Source organism: Antennarius striatus, chromosome 1 (genome assembly GCF_040054535.1).
Source record: "Antennarius striatus isolate MH-2024 chromosome 1, ASM4005453v1, whole genome shotgun sequence".
In the NCBI taxonomy this organism is placed as follows: domain Eukaryota; kingdom Metazoa; phylum Chordata; class Actinopteri; order Lophiiformes; family Antennariidae; genus Antennarius; species Antennarius striatus.
In genome coordinates, this window is record NC_090776.1 from 2,368,475 (window position 1) to 2,384,332 (window position 15,858).

The following is a 15,858-nucleotide window of genomic DNA, read 5'->3' on the forward strand; positions in this document are numbered from 1 at the left end:
TTTGAAATGAATTTGAGTTAAAAATCCAGTTTAAAAAACTTCTGCTAATCAGACCTGGTGTCATTAAACAGTTTCAAACCACACATTTTCCTCTTTAATGGACTTTAATGCGACATCTTCAAGTTCCTCGAGTGGGTTTGGGGTCTTTGAATGCTTCATCTCGACTGTTCTGTTCATTCTAGACTATAAACGGGTCAGGAGAACCTCCTCTGGACGGATCAGCCAGCTGGTTTAAGGTCCGACAGGATCCATGCCAGGCCAGTAGGTGGTGCTGTAGTTCTGCAAAGCACAAACAAAAATGGGCAGTCCGATATGTGTGTCAGAACTCTGCCACCTAGTGGGCTCTAAAATGAACGACAAATATCCGTCCGTCTATCGTCAAGTTCTTAGAAAGACTTTGTTTTAGTTCGAGGAGACGAACAAAAAAGCAGTTTGTGTTCTGTAAGATGACGATCTACAATGGAAAACTTGACTTATGGGTAATTTATGTCTGTAAATGTATACAGGTTACCTTGGAAACCGCCAAAAATAAAATTGTTTGTGTAGGTTCGGTTATCCAGGTCATGGATATCCAAAGTTAAGCGTTGTTGAACTGGGACAAGACCAGCCACCGCAAGAACTGAAGAAGCCTCTTGGATGAGGGGCGAAACGTCTTCAAGAAAGTTTCTTAAAGTTGGAACACCAAAAATAACTGCAAAAATTAGCATTAGCATTAGCATAGGGGTGAAGCGCCGCTGTCAGAATCTCTGATGCCGACACGAGAATGCGCCGTCGTGCCCTGGCGTTTTCTTCGTTGGTTTATTTGTGCCGTGTTGCCGATGATTTCACACCTCCAGGTGCGTTTAGGAGCCTTCTGGATTCCTCCAGCATGTGTGAAACAAAATGGATTACACCTATAAAGGCCTTTGTTGCTGCTGAGGGAGCTGTGAACACAAAGATATCCCTCAAGTGAATTCATGGGACATGTTACCATAGGGTCCCCACCGAGGGAGGGTCGGTTTAGGCCTCCTTCACCTCCACCAGGTTCATGTCTGGAAGGGTTTCCTGGAATTGACGATGCTAGTGGGGACTGTTGCCTTCAAGTGCAAAGACAAAAAAGGGAAAACTGAGCCGTCATGGGATTTTTTTGTACGTTTTGTGTCGTTTTTTTGATTGTCAGGATTATGAAAAACTATTGAACAGATGGAAACCAGTGCCAGGAAAGAACCCTTTCTGGTGTGGGTCCAGATAAACGGGCCGATCCAGGATTTTTAGATTGTAAAACGGGGCGTTTAATGACTTTTTCCCTCATCACACGAAATCTGCTGAAGGATTTCCATGGAGCTTTGTGCAGGGGTGGCGGTGAGAGAGCCAAACACGCCGAGGAGCGTGTTGATCTGGCGTCAACGGAGGCGTTTTAGTGTTTAGAGGGAACGCTGTGTGCGGAAAGTTTGTGAAACATTTGGTTCTTTTTGTTAACTTGATGAATCTGGATTTTAATTAAACCTCCAGGATTCAAACACCCCATCCCGTTGAAGCTTCTCCACCAACATCTGTTTCACATTTAGCCGCCAGCTTCATTAAACACAGCGGCGCTACCTGTGAAAGAGAAGACCAATCGGTTCACTCTGGGATCGGCGTTCCGCCTGATGGATCCCAGATGTCTGTAAACCTGCTGGAATTCATCCGGTTTCAGGATTAAAACGTCATTTGTCTGAGACGTTTCAGGACTAAGACGGGACGACTAATCCCATCAGCTCCTCTGAGGACCTCTGTTACATGTCAGTCACACAGGAGAGTGTGTGTGTGTGTGTGTGTGTGTGTGTGTGTGTGCGTGCGTCGACTAGTGTGGCTTCCAGCGACAATCATTTTCATCTGTTTCCATTGCGACACCGACATAAAGGCTCATATTGAGTTATGAATGGGTTTTGAGGTGCCCCCCGTTTCCATGCCGATGACTTCATCCAATTCCAGGGTGAGAAGTTCACAGCGACACACAGAACCAGTCGGGTTCTATTTATAACCGGTTCTAGGGGTTAATTCTGTCTCTGTTAATTAAAACTACAAAGCTGTGATGAAAGGAAGAAAAGACGTCATTTTATTTTGACGGTGGAACATCTGTCTGCAGATAAGATCTCTGATAAGTTTTTCGTGATAGACGACCAGGAAGTGTAATTTACATAACATGGGACCATACATTTTGGAGGGGGGGGGGGGTAAAAAGTCAAATGTATTTCCACTGAAGACTAGAACAGAAGCCCGGTGGATTCTGATTGGACCGGTATCATCACTCCAACGTCGATGACATCATCATCATGCGCTGTGACACAGGAAGTTGAGCGCTTGTGAACAGTGCGCCGTTTCCAGAGAATTGATGTTTTCTTTGGATAAGGCTCCGCAATATTGCCACTTGGGGGGGCAGAGGGGGAGGTCGGAGTACAGCATCTCCGCCCCGTTTACCCACAGCCAATCACTGGCCAGGAAACGGAGGCCAGTCCAGACCTAAGGAGACCAATCAGCAACTAATCAGCTTATATACGTAGGAAGACAAATACCGGAAGAGGTATGAACCCACCCAATCGGTGTCCGCCTGCATCACCGCGGCCATCATCTGTGATTGGTCACCAGGTTCCACGCTGACCAGCTCCAAGCCGATTCTTCGGCAGTGCATCAGCGCCTCCTCCCAGGGCTTCCTCTCCTTTACCAGGACCAGGTTGTGTCTGAAGCAGACGAAGGGGAACACAGAGGAGCATTCTTTGGCGCTCATCTGCTTGTTGATGGAGGATATGGTGACACAGCCTCCTTTGGAACTCGGCTCATGTGATGCCCAGTGTCGGTAGGAGGAGACGCCGGCGCTCCATTCCCAAACATCTGCAGCATTCTGCTGCCCTGGATCCTGGTCTGTTCAACACAGATGTAGTCTAGGTTAGTCAGGTATGGGTAGACTACGGCCCCCGGGTCACATGCGGCCCCTTGGGCTTCATAACTCAACCAGCCATAGGACTCTATGTGGTCCACCAATCAAAAACATTGCCCCACCCCTCGGTTAGATCATTGTAGTTCGCTTCATTTTTGGGCGAAGTGTTTAACAGAAATATAGAAAAATAGAAACAATGCAGTCACAGACTGCAACAGCCCGTTACACCCCTGAATTCAAAATTTTACCCTGACCTACTTGCATAGGTCAAAGATCAAAGCTAGTGCTCTGACCTACTGTCATACTGTCACTGACTATTCCAACACATCACCGCTTTGAAGCGCGATGTAATAGGCGACTGATTTCATCGAAGTCGTAGAGAAAAGTCACAAAATAGACAAAGTTTTTCAAACGTTTTTACCTCCTCTGAACAATCCAGTCCAAACTGGAAAATCCATGGCGGTGACAGTCGTGCTCAGTGTGGAATCAGGTAAATATGCCAGATCAAGAGATATACTCCTGCAGTATTTAAGGGCATCATGCCACGTCATCACTTGTTGCGCGAGGAAGAACATAGTTGCATTCCCGTTCATGCACATCGGGAAGAATTTTGCATCACAACTGGTGCCGTAGAACCTTTAAAAGGACGAGAAAATTACAACAAGAAAGAAATTAATTTTTTTTAAAAAGCGTTATGCTTGAATATTCCATATTGTGTTTGGAGAACGCCAAGAATATTTCCTTCACTTCGAGTCTAGTCACATGTCTACGATGCGTTTGTCCATGGAGCTCAGACGACTGCATGCAAATACAAAAATGTTATGTTAGCAGGAGGAGGAAGAGGAGGGTCCGGTCGACCTGAAGCAGCTTCCTCACCTGATGTTGGTGTAACAGACGAAAGCGCATTCATCACTGACGTCTGGCTCGCTGTCGGCCCAGCTACTAACGGAGGCGTAGCCTGCAAACGACCACGTCCAGTTATTCACGGTGTTAGTGGACTGGGCGGGTCTCTTGTAGAGTCCGGTCCACGCACAATAGTGAACCATATTCATTTTGTCCAGGTCCGACTGTGTATGGATGATGGCCAGGTCCGTGTGATATCTGTCAGGAAACAGGATAAAACACATTTATTACATGATGAGAGAAAGATTTCCACAAAAACATTTGTCAGTTTGTCACAGTTGAAGCAACAGCATCATGGCAACGCAGAAAAATCCGTTTATTATATAATATCTTGATTTTGCGGCCCCCAATCTTTTTCGATTCACGGATCGGTTTCAAGTAAGACAATATTTCTTGTTTTCCAACAACATTTTCTTCATGAATTAATAAACATCTTTGTAAACAAAATTATTTATTCCGCTCTAACGAGGTTTATTTTGAAATTTAGTGACTTATAATCAGTGAATTCACCGTAGGAAAAAAGTCTGATCATTTCTATATAAAGGGGTGAACAAGTCAATCTAATAATAATAATGAGAATTAGTGGAGCTCTTAGCTTGTTTTCCTGCAACGAGTTGGTCCCATCCTGGGGTAACGAGAGACAATGACACCTGAAGAGTGTTCTGGACGTCCGGTCAACTCTGTAGTTTGGTTTTCTTTACGGTCACTGCAGAAAATCCCACTTCACAAAAACAGGAAGTTGGAGATGGAAGCAGGATTTTCACTGCTTTTTGGGCGATCTCAGGATAATCTGCCTTGATCTTAATCCAGAGAACTGCCGCAGTTGTGGGCGTTTAATTTCGGGGTAACGGCAGGTAAACCTGTTACGTAACCGAGACCTGTCAAGAGGCACAGGCGCACGCATTCATCTGTGTCTCATTCTGCATTACAGTCACTTTTCAAAATAAAACCACTTTAGACCGGTAATAAAAAAAAGAATCAAACCCGGTACCGGGTGCGACTCGATGGTTGGGGTCACTGTGTTGCGGGATCAAATCTAGGATGGTGCTATTCTTTTCCGACTGTTCGTGCACAACTTTAAATCTATAATGATAAAGTTTCCAGATACACTCGACATCTGTTCACGTCTAAAACAGGACAAACCCACCTCCTGCAGAATGTTTGAGCCTGTTCCCAGGTGTAAAGGGATGAAAAGTAGTAATAATTTCGATTCACCACCGATTCCAGTGTCGACTCATTCCGCATGAAGAGGAGGAGGAGGAGGAGGAAGAGTCCTGAGAGGCCGCTCTTCATCTTCAGATTTCTGTCACAGGTACAAAACACCGGAACACGCTTTGCTGTCGTGTGTGACAAGAATAAAGAGATATCTTTAGAGGATGAATGTCCTCACCTCCGCTCGCTGAAGCTCTTCAGACGATGTGTTCAGGATAAACCTGACGCCTCGGGATCAACAAATCCTGAGAATAATTTGACTAGCAAGCAGATCTGATCCCTTCCACCGCATTGTCAAACACCATTTGACTGTTGGCAAATGAAATCACATCAGAGCAGAGTTCATTTTACCTCAAGAAAGTAGTGCATCCCTGGGATGCGCTTCAAAAAGACGTTTATGCATCACAAAATAACAGAATATAAAGTCGAAGCTGTATGCAGGATTTTTGCCAGTAATATAATATAAAAACTAAAACTGTTCATTTTAATGATTTTATTAATAACAATGTCATAATTGTTTAAGTAAATAGAAAAAAAAGAGTAGAATTACATATTATTTTTATCAAAGTGTTAAAGTCTGGTAGTCATTCTTCAACAATTGCGTCCATTGCGGTACAAATGTTCGGATTTTTGCTGTTTTTTTTTCTTGGCTTCTTCTGCGTCTTCATCCGTACTGTCCACAGTAACATCTGTCTCTTTTTCTTCATTAACTTTTGATCTTGCATCTTTTTCGTAGGCATGGCGATAATGTAAGACTAACTCTTCTCTCACTGCAACATGTAAAACCAGCAGACATCGTGTTTTTTGATCCCAATTCCCCTTAATGTCAAAGACTCCCCCACCACAGATCACCATCTTTATTTCATTCAAACGTTTCTCCTGATTGAAGACATGAAACCGATTCACTTGTTTGTGCACAAGCAAAATATATTTATTCAGGGATGGTACTATAAAGGATAACAATCTGTGCAAATATATTTCTTTAGGACCAGTGTACAAGACATCAATAATATTTTGAAAAAAAAGAACAGAGTGAATAAATGCATAAAGTTTTATGATTTAATCATAAGACAAGAGCAACTACCACGTCTCCTTCCTGGGGGAGGAGCAAATCCTACACTGTTATAGTCTTTGTTACAGGAAACTTTCTGATTGGACCAAACAAAAGAAAGAGAACATTTTTTTCTTAGGGGTGGAGCATCTGTAGAAACCAGGTACATTTTTTGTGTGTAGAAAGTCAAAGTGTATTTCCACTCGATTGAGTGCTTTTCACCCAGTTGTCCACCCCCTGAAGGAGCTGTGAGGAACTGAAGATTAGAACAGATTCTGATTGGACCGGTATCATCACTCCATCGTCAATGACATCATCATTGTGCGCTGTAACACAGGAAGTTGAGCGCCTGGGAACAGTGCGCCGTCTCTAGAGAATTGATGTTTTCTTTGGATAAGGCTCCACAGAACTGCCAGTCGGGTGGGCAGAGGGGGAGGTCGGAGTACAGCATCTCCGCCCCGTTTACCCACAGCCAATCACTGGCCAGGAAACGGAGGCCAGTCCAGACCTAAGGAGACCAATCAGCAACTAATCAGCTTATATACGTAGGAAGACAAATACCGGAAGAGGTATGAACCCACCCAATCGGTGTCCGCCTGCATCACCGCGGCCATCATCTGTGATTGGTCACCAGGTTCCACGCTGACCAGCTCCAAGCCGATTCTTCGGCAGTGCATCAGCGCCTCCTCCCAGGGCTTCCTCTCCTTTACCAGGACCAGGTTGTCTCTGAAGCAGACGAAGGGGAACGCAGAGGAGCATTCTTTGGCGCTCATCTGCTTGTTGATGGAGGATATGGTGACACAGCCTCCTTTGGAACTCGGCTCATGTGATGCCCAGTGTCGGTAGGAGGAGACGCCGGCGCTCCATTCCCAAACATCTGCAGTATTCTGCTGCCCTGGATCCTGGTCTGTTCAACACAGATGTAGTCTAGGTTAGTCAGGTATGGGTAGACTACGGCCCCCGGGCCACATGTGGACTTTCTCCGACGCTCCAGACATTCATCGGCGTGTTCTCTCTGTTCTCAACCAATCCCAAGATGCTTTGCTCAGAGCAATACCTTGTTTGAACGCGGGTGAGCGCGGACTTTGCAGTATCCAAATCTGCCACAACTTCAGGGCAGCATCACATTTGCAACATCAATAACAACATCCAGGAAAAAAAAGGGCTGACGGGTAGAAGCTATTTGGCTTGTAAAATTCCTGTCCCTAGAATCAACAACACCTCTCATTACACAATGGTGTCAACCAAAATCATACATTAAATTTAACATTCAATCCATTAATTTCATTCATTTTCATAATGACAGGTTGTGTTTTGTTTTTACCTCCTCTGAACAATCCAGTCCAGACTGGAAAATCCATGGCGGTGACAGTAGTGCTCAGTGTGGAATCAAGTAAATGTGCCAGATTAAGAGACATCTTCCTACAGTATGAAAGGGCATCATGCCATGTCATCACTTGTGGCCCAAGGATGACCATAGTTTGATCCGACATCATGCACATCGGGAAGAATTTTGCATCACAACTGGCGCCGTAATACCTTTAAAAGGACAATAAAATTACAAGAAATAAATGAAAAAAAATTGTATTAGTCTTGAATATTCCGCGTCCTTTTAGGACTAGAGCGAGGATATTTCCTTCACTTCATATTACAGTCAAAGTTTAGTCACGTCTCCACGATGTTTGTCCAGGGAACTCAGACTACATGCAAATACACAAAACGCAAAGTCAGAAACAACACGAGACAAAATCAGAATTTAGAAAGACATGTCGAAAGTTTAGTCATGGATCTTATGCTGCGTCCTAAACTAAACTTGAAGCATGTGTTCATGTTAACAGGAGGAGGAAGAGGAGGGTCCAGATGACCTGAAGCAGCTTCCTCACTTCATGTCGCTGTAACAGACGTAAGCACATTCATCATCGAGGTCTGGCTCGCTGCTGGCCCAGGTAGTCGCGGTGGTGTAGCCTGTAGTCAACCAACTCCAGTAATAATAGGGGCTGGAGGGGTGGTTCGAGCTCTTGTAGAGTCCGGTCCACGCACAATATTGATCCATTTGCATTTCGTCCAGGTCCGACTGCGTATGGATGATGGCCAGGTCCGTGTGATGTCTGTCAGGAAACAGGATAAAACATTCATTCCACGACAAGAGATTTCCACATGTGTGTCACAGTTCCAGCTGTTCACGCCCCAACTTTCTTTGACATCTGTTGACGTCTAAAACAGGACAAACCCACCTCCTGCAGTGTGTTTGAGCCTGTTCCCAGGTGTAAAGGGATGAAAAGTAGTAATAACTTCGATTCACCACCGATTCCGTTGTAGACTCATTCCGCATGAGGAGGAGGAGGAGGAGTCCTGGGAGGCCGCTCGTCTTCATCTTCAGATTTCTGTCACAGCTACAAAACACCGGAACACGCTTCGCTGTCATGCGTGTCAAGAATAGAACAGATGGATGTCCTCACCTCCGCTGGCTGAAGCCCATCAGACGATGTGTTCAGGATAAACCGTGACTTCACGCCTCGAGCTCAACAGATCCTGAGAATGATTTGACTATCAGGCAGATCTGATCCCTTCCAACCTCATCACCAGATGTCACTTGACTGTTGGCAAATGAAGTCACACCAGAGCACCTTCTAGTTCAATCAAATGTCCACCCGCTGAGATTAAGTCCGCAATAAAAACCGATTTACGCCGCGAGACCAAAACCAAACCTGCTGGATTTTATACTTCAGTCTAAGTATTTATAAATAATAGATAACTTATCGACAATGTCTGTTCTTCCTCCGGTTCCTGCTTTCGATTTAATTCCCCCAGAAGAGGATTTGTTCCGGGTTGCAGCTCAACAGAGTCATCAGCCACCACCACCACCAGAGTAATCCACTGATTTGATCCCAGTTCCCCTCAACGCCAAAAACTCTCCCAGCACAGACCACCATCTTTATTTCATTCACACCTTCTCCTGATTGAAGACATGGAACCGCTTCACTCGTTTGTGCACAAACAAAATATATTTATTTTATCTTAATAAATCAAGAAGTCTTATTGGACCAGTTATTTACATAAATGAAATGTTAAGAAAAGGAAGCAAAAGCTTGCAGAGTGAATAAAGGCAAAGTTTTATGACTCAATGACTTGGTTCGATCACATTTGAAGTAAAGTCCGTATTACATCTGAAACGACAAGAAAGGAGTCGTCAGCAAAAGGTGTTCGCCCGTCAGCTGAAGGTTAGAGAACTGATAGGACTCCGTCGGGCTCACCCGGTTGGGACATGCTCCTCTCCAGCTGCTTGTAGGTTTCCCCCGACAGCGTTCGGACCTCGTCCTTGAGCCGGCGCTGGCCGTCCGCGGTCAGGTGCCAAAAGCACGACTTCCTCTTCCCGTCTCTGCACAGCTGGTTGCAGGTTTTGCGGAAGCTATTGTTGAAGCACAGGTTGTGCCTGATGGTGTTCTTCCAGCCTTCTGGAGCCGTTTGGAAGAAGGGGAAGTTCTCTCTGGGAGAAAACAGGAAGGAACGCTGCGACATCACCGCTGAGGATCGGGCGTGTCGCGTTTTAACAAGCCTGACCTGGTGAAGTGGTAGATCTGCTGGACTTTGAGGCTCCCGTTGTGGCTGCTATTGAGCGCCAGGGCGATGAGGATGCAGTAGTTCACCGGCGGTCGGGGCCAGCATCCTGGCATCAGGGTCTCACTGTCCTGAAAGGAGGCCGGTACTCGACTTAACTTCCCACCGAGACAAAGTCACATAAACTTTAAGGAAACACATTTCTTAGGCAATCTCCCGAACCCCAACCGTTGAGCTCCTGCACCTCCTCCAGGAGGTCATACAACACTACCCAGATTAGTTATTAGTTCTTAATCCAGACTGAAATCTAAACAATCAGAGATTAAATCTTGAATAAGGGGTCTTGAGTTATTAAATCACAACTTCCACTGGTCCGTCTGGGTGGGTGGAGACCGATTTGATTGAGTGTTTGGCATCCGTCACCGGTGGCTGATTGGTCCACAGAAGAAGATGATGTCATCTGTTTCCAACTGAAATAAAAAGGTTTTTACAGGCTCAAAGGGGTTCGAGTTGAGAACCTGGTCCAGTTTCCTCAGGTTGGCCGCTGTGGTCCTTCCTTTACGTCTGCTCTTGGTGGGTCGGGTGGAGACGTCGTCATTCTTGTTCTACGTGCCAAAGAAGGTGACATAACTCACTTAATAACGTCAAGGGACTCGTGGGTCACCGTGAAGCGGATACTGTACCATGAACTCAGGGGAGGGGGGGCCAGGCTGCGGCAGCTCCCCCTGCTCGGGTGCTTTACGAGGGGTCAACATCTGGGGCTCGGTTGGAAGCTGGTTGGGGTCCCCTGTGGGGTACTCTAGAGGTGTTTGGGTTTTGTCAGTCGGTTCAGAGACAGGCTGCAGGTCTGACGCGTCTTCTTCGTACCGGATCGGACAGGCGATGTTGGGATTGACCAACAGCCACAGGTTGGGCTTCACAAACGTGTCTGGATCACAAAAGAAGGAGCGACCCATCATTATAGTGTTCAGACACGTCCACATCTTCTGCAGTTTCAGATGCTAAAATGCTAATGCTCCAAAAATAGTCCTCCACCTTCCAAACCGCGTCAGAGTGAAAAGACAAGCGAACTTTTTCTTGACCCACCTGACATTTTGTCGTACCAGATGAACTCGTCTTTTCTTCTCGAAGCTCTTGCTGAAGGCCTCTGGATCACATACTGATCGTTCAGTTTGTCTTCTGTCCTCAGCGATAGACGAACACAGACAGACGATTACACACAGTAAGTGAAAATCTGATTTTAAATCAATTCCAACTCCAATCCGCTGATCCAGAAAGTGACGCGAGACGCTGAACAGAACTTCTTTGAGTTTTCCGTGTTACTTGTGAGACAAAAGGAAAACGGTCACCGTGGTGGAACTGGTCTGCGGTTGTTGCCAGTCCCAGCTCCTTGTCCATGTCCCAGTCGGTCAGGCCTACAGAACAATGCAGGTCGAAGAGTCGGCCTTTGGTTTTCAGCTGGAGAGTCATGGTGGAACCACGGGTTCGGGTTTCTGCAGGTTTCCGTCCTGCAGAACGTCTACGATGAAGCAGCTGCAGCTCAACAGCCTGAGAGGATCCAATCAAACGTTGATTGAGTTCAAGCTGTGTTGAATCCTGTCGCAGCTGAAGTCTCTGAATGTCCAGATAAGAAATCTGAATTGTCACAGCTGTGAAACTGGGATTTATTGATTTCCAGATGCTTCTATTTTTGTTCTTAAAAATTCCGTGAATTGCGATTATTTTGCAGATTTTCTTCATCCAGGTCTCAGTGTTGCAGGGAACGTCTGACATCCTGTTCTCTTCACGTTTCTTTCATTTTAAGAGGAAGAAGATCTCTCGTTTTTGTGACATTTGACAAATCTTGGAGAGATTTTACATCATCCAATCAGATTACATGTTACAAAAGTATTTAACAGCGGCAGCAAAAGTTAAAACGCATGAACAAAGTCACATGACGACAGGGGAGAACTATGATTGGATAGGAAGCGAGATGCGTAGTCTTTCAACTTTTGAAGTGTTTTTGTTGTTTTAATGATTCCAGATCATTGCGTGTTTTTATTTCTACCCACTGTTTTTCAGTTTGTAAAAGTAGATATAGAATCTGACAAATTGAAACCTTTGCGTTGGAAGTCCCGTTTAATTTCTTTCACATTTACAACACACAATCAACAAGAAACGGATCAAAACAACAATAAATCATTTTTACAGCATGAAAAACGAAAGTTAATCATCTTTAAATATTTCTATATCTCTGTATTCTTTAAACATCGGGTCGGTTCCGCACACGATCAGGAGGAGAACCGGAAGCTTCTGTCCAGGTGTTCCAGTTTCAACCAATCACGGAGAAGACATGCAGACACAACAGCACTAGAACAAATAAATACGGGTCGCACAGAACCTGCTGAGAGGAATGTTTTTATATCTCTTGTACTTGACTGGATGAAGTCCTGAGGTCACATGATCAGACCGTTTGTTAAACACACACTCTCGTCCCGCTTCAGGTGGACGGGCGTGTCCCGAGACGGAGCGCCAGAAAGTTTAGACAATCGAAGGGAAGTGTTTGAAAGTCAAATAGCAGGAGAGCCGGGTGACTCAGGCGCCGCTCACCCGTCGGGTGAGACGCGTGACTTCAGGTTCGGACTACCTAAAGTGATCGTTAGCAACAACAAACAGAACCGGATCAGATTTACGCCAATTTAGCATCGAACCATCAGAATGTTTAACACCGAGGTGAGATGGGAAACGATTGCGATTGGATGAAATGATGGCAGGAAGGAGGAGGAAATGGGGAGGAAGAGGGTGGATGCTCAAAAGATGGGGATGTAGTTGTCGATCTTGGCGCGGTGCCGCTGGGCGATGCACTCGGCGATCCAGACGATGTTCCTGCACTCCTGCTCCTTCAGCTTCACGTAGGCGTAGAAAACACTGAAGTGGAACTGGTTGAGGAAGGCCAGTTTGTTTAGCTTCACCTGCAGAAACGATGTATTTTAAGATCGAACTATCAGACAAAACATTTAAAACAAAAGTTCATGCTGAAGCTCAGCAGCTGATCGAGGAGTCGCTACGTCTGATCGTACGTCACCTCGTGCTCGAAGAATCGGTCCTCCAGCGTTTTGTCGCCCGGGTTGCTGCCGGCGCCTTCGAACAGCAGCTTGTACTCCTGAGGAGGCGACGAGACGGCGGCGACGTTTTAAAAAAGAAAAAACATTTCGTGAAAAGATCAACAGACGAGCGCGAGCCAATCGGATTGGCTGGTTTTAAACGATTCAACGTGAACGACGCCTACGCGAGACTAAAAATACACCATCCAGAGGCATCTGTCCCAGCAGCTCCTGAACTTACAGGGTAGAAGTCAGCGACGGCCTTGACCTGCTCGTAGTCGTCTGCCCGCGCCAGCTGAGCAAGGCCTTCTGGGTAAAGTTTGCCACAGTGGGGGAAGAGCTTGGCCCGGTCCTCCTTGGACAGCTCTGTGCCGAAGGAGTTGATGGTGATGATGAAGGCTCTCCTGTCAGCCTCAAACTGTGGCAGAGAGGTCAGAGGTTAGGGGATGCTTTAACCTAGCGTGTGTGTGTGTGTGTGTGTGTGTGTGTGTGTGTGTGTGTGTGTGTGTGTATTCTCCGTGAACCCTCACCTCCAGAATAGGACACATGGTGTCAGCCGTGGTTCCCCCCAGGTTGGAGCAGAACTTGTAGAAAGCCTCCAGGTAAGCCTGACAGGAAGTGGTGCAAAACGTATAATCAGAAAATAATTCACAAATTGGCAAATTAATAAAAAACAAAATGTGATTCCAATTTAAATAAATCACATTTATTTTAATGTCTACTTTTTCATTAATAATTCGATCTCATCTCTCTTTTCTCGGTCTTTTATTCTGTAAACTCATGATCATATTCTTTATTACTTCTCTTTATTACTTCTCACTATTAAACTATAAAACTACTATTAAAAAGTTTTACCTTGTAAAGTGTGTTACGAATGATTTCGATGTTCATCTCGTCCAAGTCCTGTTCAGAAATGCAGTCCTGGAAAAAAGCAGCTGAAAGGAGACGAGAGAGTCATGTTTGAGATCTGGCGCCACCCTCTGGTCATCCAGGGAAATGACCCCCCCTTCAGTCATGATGTAACTGTCCACAGTCTGATGGGCGGACGCAGAAGCGGATCTACTCGTAGACACTTCCCCTGACTTTCCGTGTGAGCAGCTGATGACTGGACTTTTATTTTGGAACAGTTTTAAATAGCAGCTCATCGTGGCTTTACTCACCGAGGGGCGTGTCCACCAGGATGGCATTGTACAGCTCGGCGGGCGTCTGGGCGATGTTGACCGCCTCCATCTGCTCAAAGCTGCCCAACGGGTGACACTTTGGCACTAGCTCAGAGATGGCGCGCTGGTGGAGCGTCCCCGTGATCAGCAGGATGACGTTGTCAATCATGTAGCTGTACCTACAATCAGAGGGTTAAAAAAAGAGACAGTCGTCATGACAACGGGTCAGTTTTAACACTAACAGGACACATTTCGACGCGACGGCTTCTCACTTACGTGATGAAGTCCATGAAGCTGGCCAGAGGCTCGTAGGATTGGTTCCTCATGTGGCGGAACTCCACCACCATCTTCTCCTTCAGCTTGTCGTCGATGACGGAAACGGTGAGAGGAGACGCTTCGTTTGCCAGGAAGCTCCCATAATCTGTGCTCTGCAGGTGGAGCTTCAGATCTGCAGGGGAAAAGTCAAGCAGGAGAAATGACTCACAGATACGTACGGTTTCTGATGAGGCTTTGGCCACAGGAACAATCCATGACAGCTTGGTGGGATTTGGAATCATCATTATGCGCTGCTATTTTTTAAGTTTCTGCACCATTGTGGAATTGACTCAGTCCCAAAACTGTTGCTCTTAACCATACGGAGAATATACTTCTTTATTAATGCCACAGAGGGGAAATTTACATGATTATGGCAGCATAAGCATTGTTGGATAAGTAAAAGAGATAGAAGAATAAACACTCAGCAAATAAGATAAATAATAGGAAAGTAAAGAAGCAGAACTATATACATTATAAAGAATTTTGCAATTCACACTGGATTTACGCCTAAAATACTGACAAAATGCCACCAAGACCTGTAAATGAAAAACACTTCATCTGGTCTGGAACTATTCTGGATCTGGTGATCTACATTTATAGAACTCACAGAAATTAATCTACTGCAAAAAAAAAAACCACCACTCAAGATCTCAGTCTGGGATTAAATTTAATATTTTTTATTTGGGATTAAATTATTTTATAATACTATTTCCTTTTTTAGAAGTATCACTTCCTGATAATCAAGATTAGATTCACACCGAACAACTACTGAATAAATTACCAGTCATGTGACTCAGTATTTCTCTTTGTTGTTCTTCCAAAGAGAAATTTAAATTAATAAATTAATAATAATAATAACTTTTAATAGTAGAAAAAACAATTTTACACTCGACCGAACTGACAGTTCTGACCTTTTAAAGGCTACATCTGGAAACAGGAAGTGCTTATTTTATCCGTTTTACACCCCAAAAAAAAAAGCCACAAAACATTAATTTCCCATAAATATAATGAACGTAAACATATCCGTCACATTTTATTTTATTTATTTCACGTCCTCTAAAAGCCCAACGAGCCGCAGATTAGAGCCCCGGTTTATTATTTCAGCTAATATTAGCTAATGTTAGCATCGTGTTAGCTAGGTGTAGTTCCAGATGGTACCGTTAGCCAACTCAAATAAAATAAACAGATAATATTTAGTCGTCAGATGAGCAGCTCGTCGATGTGTGCTTCACCAGACCTACGTTTACATTAAACAGCAAAAAATATGGAAAAACAGCCTGATGTTAGCTTGTAGTCTTGAGTCAAGCTAGCTCCGGTAGCTAGCTGGCTAGCTAACTGGCCCCAATCTCTCTGTTAGCCTGTTAGCATGTCGGCGCTCACCTTCCAGGGTCTCGCACTGGACCAGGTTCAGGTAGTCCGCCTGGGACAGGATCCCCGCCTTGAAGCCCCGGACCAGCCCCTCCAGGTAGCCGTTGTCCACGTTAAAATACAACTCGGAGAAAGGCATCCTGTCCGACCGTCACAGCGTCCGCCGCGGAGAAGCTAGCTGTCAAAGCTGGAGAGGGTTGGCGTCAGGTGACCGAGACACGTGACCGTCAGCTGACCAGTCAGCTGCCGGGCGGAGAGGACCTGTTTGTTACCCCGCTGTGTTTACTTATCTGCGTGTAAATATAATAATTA

General features: G+C 45.3%; 2 protein-coding genes across 2 annotated transcripts; both read right to left on the reverse strand.

The window, feature by feature from the left end:
* Positions 1 to 5,841: 5,841 nt before the first annotated feature.
* foxr1 (forkhead box R1) lies at positions 5,842 to 11,623 on the reverse strand. The gene is made up of 8 exons (XM_068310614.1): positions 10,970 to 11,623; positions 10,707 to 10,799; positions 10,304 to 10,548; positions 10,163 to 10,219; positions 9,624 to 9,751; positions 9,317 to 9,549; positions 6,644 to 8,170; positions 5,842 to 6,570 (listed from the first exon to the last, which is right to left on the reverse strand). The coding sequence occupies exons 1-7, from the start codon at positions 11,391 to 11,393 to the stop codon at positions 8,034 to 8,036; spliced, it is 1,317 nt and encodes a 438-aa protein (XP_068166715.1). The 5' UTR covers positions 11,394 to 11,623; the 3' UTR covers positions 5,842 to 6,570; positions 6,644 to 8,033.
* A 118-nt stretch (positions 11,624 to 11,741) lies between these two features.
* Positions 11,742 to 15,768, reverse strand: atp6v0d1 (ATPase H+ transporting V0 subunit d1). The gene is made up of 8 exons (XM_068310516.1): positions 15,559 to 15,768; positions 14,140 to 14,311; positions 13,864 to 14,042; positions 13,559 to 13,638; positions 13,234 to 13,311; positions 12,945 to 13,121; positions 12,685 to 12,762; positions 11,742 to 12,571 (listed from the first exon to the last, which is right to left on the reverse strand). The coding sequence occupies exons 1-8, from the start codon at positions 15,683 to 15,685 to the stop codon at positions 12,410 to 12,412; spliced, it is 1,053 nt and encodes a 350-aa protein (XP_068166617.1). The 5' UTR covers positions 15,686 to 15,768; the 3' UTR covers positions 11,742 to 12,409.
* Positions 15,769 to 15,858: the final 90 nt, after the last annotated feature.

Coding starts and splice junctions, on each gene's coding strand:
- foxr1 (XM_068310614.1), bottom strand. CDS start 11,393: ATGTCAGACGTTCCCTGCAACACTGAGACCTGGATGAAGAAAATCTGC. Junction 9,752..10,162: donor GTAAAGGAAGGACCACAGCG/GCCAACCTGAGG, acceptor GCCTCCTTTCAG/GACAGTGAGACCCTGATGCC. Junction 9,550..9,623: donor CAGATCTACCACTTCACCAG/GTCAGGCTTGTT, acceptor GTTTTCTCCCAG/AGAGAACTTCCCCTTCTTCC.
- atp6v0d1 (XM_068310516.1), bottom strand. CDS start 15,685: ATGCCTTTCTCCGAGTTGTATTTTAACGTGGACAACGGCTACCTGGAG. Junction 13,122..13,233: donor CCATGTGTCCTATTCTGGAG/GTGAGGGTTCAC, acceptor TCTCTGCCACAG/TTTGAGGCTGACAGGAGAGC. Junction 12,572..12,684: donor ACCGATTCTTCGAGCACGAG/GTGACGTACGAT, acceptor TCGTTTCTGCAG/GTGAAGCTAAACAAACTGGC.